This window comes from Gymnoscopelus braueri (assembly GCF_963280865.1).
Source record: "Gymnoscopelus braueri genome assembly, chromosome: 17".
Lineage (NCBI taxonomy): Eukaryota > Metazoa > Chordata > Actinopteri > Myctophiformes > Myctophidae > Gymnoscopelus > Gymnoscopelus braueri.
Window position 1 is genome coordinate 33,592,948 of NC_137617.1, and position 3,158 is coordinate 33,596,105.

At 43.2% G+C, this 3,158-nt stretch overlaps 1 protein-coding gene across 1 annotated transcript; it reads right to left on the reverse strand.

The window, feature by feature from the left end:
- Window positions 1–1,797: 1,797 nt before the first annotated feature.
- Window positions 1,798–2,916, reverse strand: LOC308105095 (kelch domain-containing protein 3-like; the record flags this gene model as incomplete). Its single annotated transcript, XM_080455727.1, has 1 exon — window positions 1,798–2,916. The coding sequence occupies one exon, from the start codon at window positions 2,914–2,916 to the stop codon at window positions 1,798–1,800; it is 1,119 nt and encodes a 372-aa protein (XP_080311853.1).
- Between the last annotated feature and the right edge of the window lie 242 nt (window positions 2,917–3,158).

Sequence of the window (3,158 nt, forward strand, 5' to 3'; positions counted from 1 at the left end):
ATGATAGATTTTTTGCCTTAAGTCTCTCCCTCTCTCTCTTTCTTATTTCTCTTCTGCTCTATCCACTACTACACCCTTATGCTCAACTCCTATTGTTCATTTTAGTAAGCGATTGTAGTTCAAGATGTACTGTGTGCGTGTGTGCATGCATGCGTGTGCACTGGTGATAAATTTGGTTTGGATGGAACAAAGGTGTGAAATACTGAGGATAGTTGTATTGTGAGCCAGTGTGTTACTACTCCAGCCCATCTCTATATATGGCCTGTTGAAACCCATATGTTTGTCAGGTGCACACATGTATGTCAAACATCTCTGGAAACAAACACCGGCCGCACAATTACTTAACTCATTTGATTCATGTCCAAATGGAACAAATCACTGCTTTCTACCTCATAATCTGTCAACTAAAATGAACATTCCTTGCTAATTTCTCTGTGCCAAGTTGTTCTGTGGTGATACATCATAGATAAACCTGATCGTGAATTGTGTAGCTATAAAGTTTTATTTTCAACATTGTGTGATTTCATCTCATGGGGCTTGCTTAGAAAATCCACCATTTAGAAAATGCATACCTGCAGTTAGAAAATGATTGCTGACATTACATTTATATTTTGGTTTATTTGTAAGTTAAGTAATGAGTCTACCTCATGCATTGTTTTGCATTCCACTTCACGCGAGAGATGCAAAACGATTGAGTCCTCCTGACTCTGTACTGTGTATGTATGTGGATGTGTGTGTGTGTGTGTGTGTGTGTGTGTGTGTGTGTGTGTGTGTGTGTGTGTGTGTGTGTGTGTGTGTGTGTGTGTGTGTGTGTGTGTGTGTGTGTGTGTGTGTGTGTGCAGGGGGGGGGGGTATGAATAAACTATACGAATATGCGTCGGTAAATATTTCTCATAAAACAATCTCATCTGTGATCTAAATAATTTGCCTTTCTTATGTTACAGTATGTCTTTCAGTGTCTTGCATATTGTGTCTTTTTAACACCTGGCGTTTTGGTCTTACTCTCTAATCTCAGTGACCCGGTAAAATACATTTGTAATGTGTAGAAAAAAGCTGTGTTGTTTTATCACCAAATTCGTGTTCTGTGTGGATGTACTCATATTACAAACAACAGTTCAAAAACATATATTTTCAGGCAAATAAAAAAAAAACAGAAACATTTTTGTCATTTTCTACAATTTAGCATTTTCTTCAAAACACACTTTTTGCTACTATTCCTTCAAAACGCACACATTATCTCTGGGGTCATGTGATCAAGATGTACTGTATGAGTCCGATTTTTCAGATCCCATTCCAATAGGCTGGGTGCCGTCACGCTAGTGTAGGGGTGCCGCAGAATACTTTGATAATATTTGTAATTCATCAGTATCACTTCAGTTTAACCACTTAGACCCTCATAAACAGACCTGAGTTGCACTGTACTTGGTGCATTCTTTTTTGATCTACACCAAATCTCTTCGCCAAAAAAGAATAAAGTAAGGAGAGAATGCTAGACCAAAAAACTAAAACAAAACAAAAAAATTTGGCTCACCTGCCAGTGAGGAGCCCCACCGGGAGGACGCAGCCCTTCCATTCCTGCCGTCCAACACTCCCAGCCCGTAGGAGTACTTGATGTTTGTTTCTCCTGATAGAGATCAACTGGGCCGGGCGTAGACATTTCCAGTCTTAAAGATCTTCCCCTTTGTAGCCATGCCTGCCATGGCACAGTTCAGCTGGTGGAATTATCTATTCTCCTTTATGATGCTCCTCCTCTTTCCCTAAATAAAAAATATATTACATATACATACACAGTATATATTAGTGGGCTATGTTATGTATTTTCTTTCTGTTTGTAGTCATGGCTGCCAGTTCCCACCTGATGTCGTGTGGGAGTCCTGACTGCTCTAGACCATGCTGAGTAACTGCTAACTTGCATAACGTCTTCAGACTAGGACTTAAGTCTAAGATGTATAGGTCAGACACGTCATTATCATCATCATCATCTTCAAGACCATCAGCATCCACTGAAATGGGAGTGTATTTGTATCCTCCAAAGAGGAGGATACGATCTCCCACCATGCAACAGCACATCTTAGACATCCATGAACACAGGCCTTTCCCCTTGGGCTCAACCTTCGTCCAGGAGAGGGTCTCTGGGTGGAATTTCCACAGATAATTTATTGTCCGGTACAGAAGAAATTGGCTACCAAATATGTACAGCTCTCCATTGTAGGCAAAGGCTGAATGACACTTGCGTCGTTCTGGAAGAATCTGTGCTGAAGGCATGCTCATCCAGCAGTTGGTCTCTGTGTCAAACACACTGATGTTCCCCTGGTCCCCTCTGCCCCCAAATACAAACATCTCTGTCCCGATGATGGTGGCCAAGTGAAATGTTGAGGCGGGAGCTGGCGTGCCTCTGGTGTTAATTAAAGACCAGATCATTGTGGTAGTCTCCAACTTGTAGATGTCATTAGTGAATCCATTCAGCAGGTTGAATCCTCCAAAGATATACATGACCTTCCCCAAGTCACAGGCCGAGTGGCTGAACCTCTCCTCAGGAACAGTTCCCGAAACATTAGGTATGAACCATCTGTGGGTGTCGACATCAAATGCATAAAGAACATTGCAGCACTCCCTTGTGTAGATAACCCACCCCCCCCAGATGTAGATGTTATCGTCTATCAGCACAGCTGTGTGGCCGTTGCGCATGGAGGGAACCTCAAGGGGAGGTATACCTCTTTCAGTTGTCACTGGGGGAAACTTCATCCAACGCAAAGACACTGTGTTGAAGACGTGTACATCAATCTGATCCGTGTCGTACATGTAGGTCTCCCCGTAACAATACCCTCCGAAGGAGTACACATTGTGTCCCACTGCCACAGCAGCATGATAGGTTGGCTTTGGTCCTCCTTTGAGATGCACCATCCAGCGCAACATTTCATACACCAGCACAACGGTGGACAAACATGGAATGATCCAGCCTGTGAAAGAATGAAGTCCTATTGCGGCACGCTACCACTTATATTGGCACAGTTGCACAACGGTCATGCAAAGCTTAGCCAATCCGCAAAGCTGAGGGGCTGAGTTGGCCAACCAGGGAAGTTGATGCCTGTTGATCGCCCTACTATGGCAAGTACGTCGTCGCCATCAGGCCGAAACTTGTCCAAAGGCGCTACTTT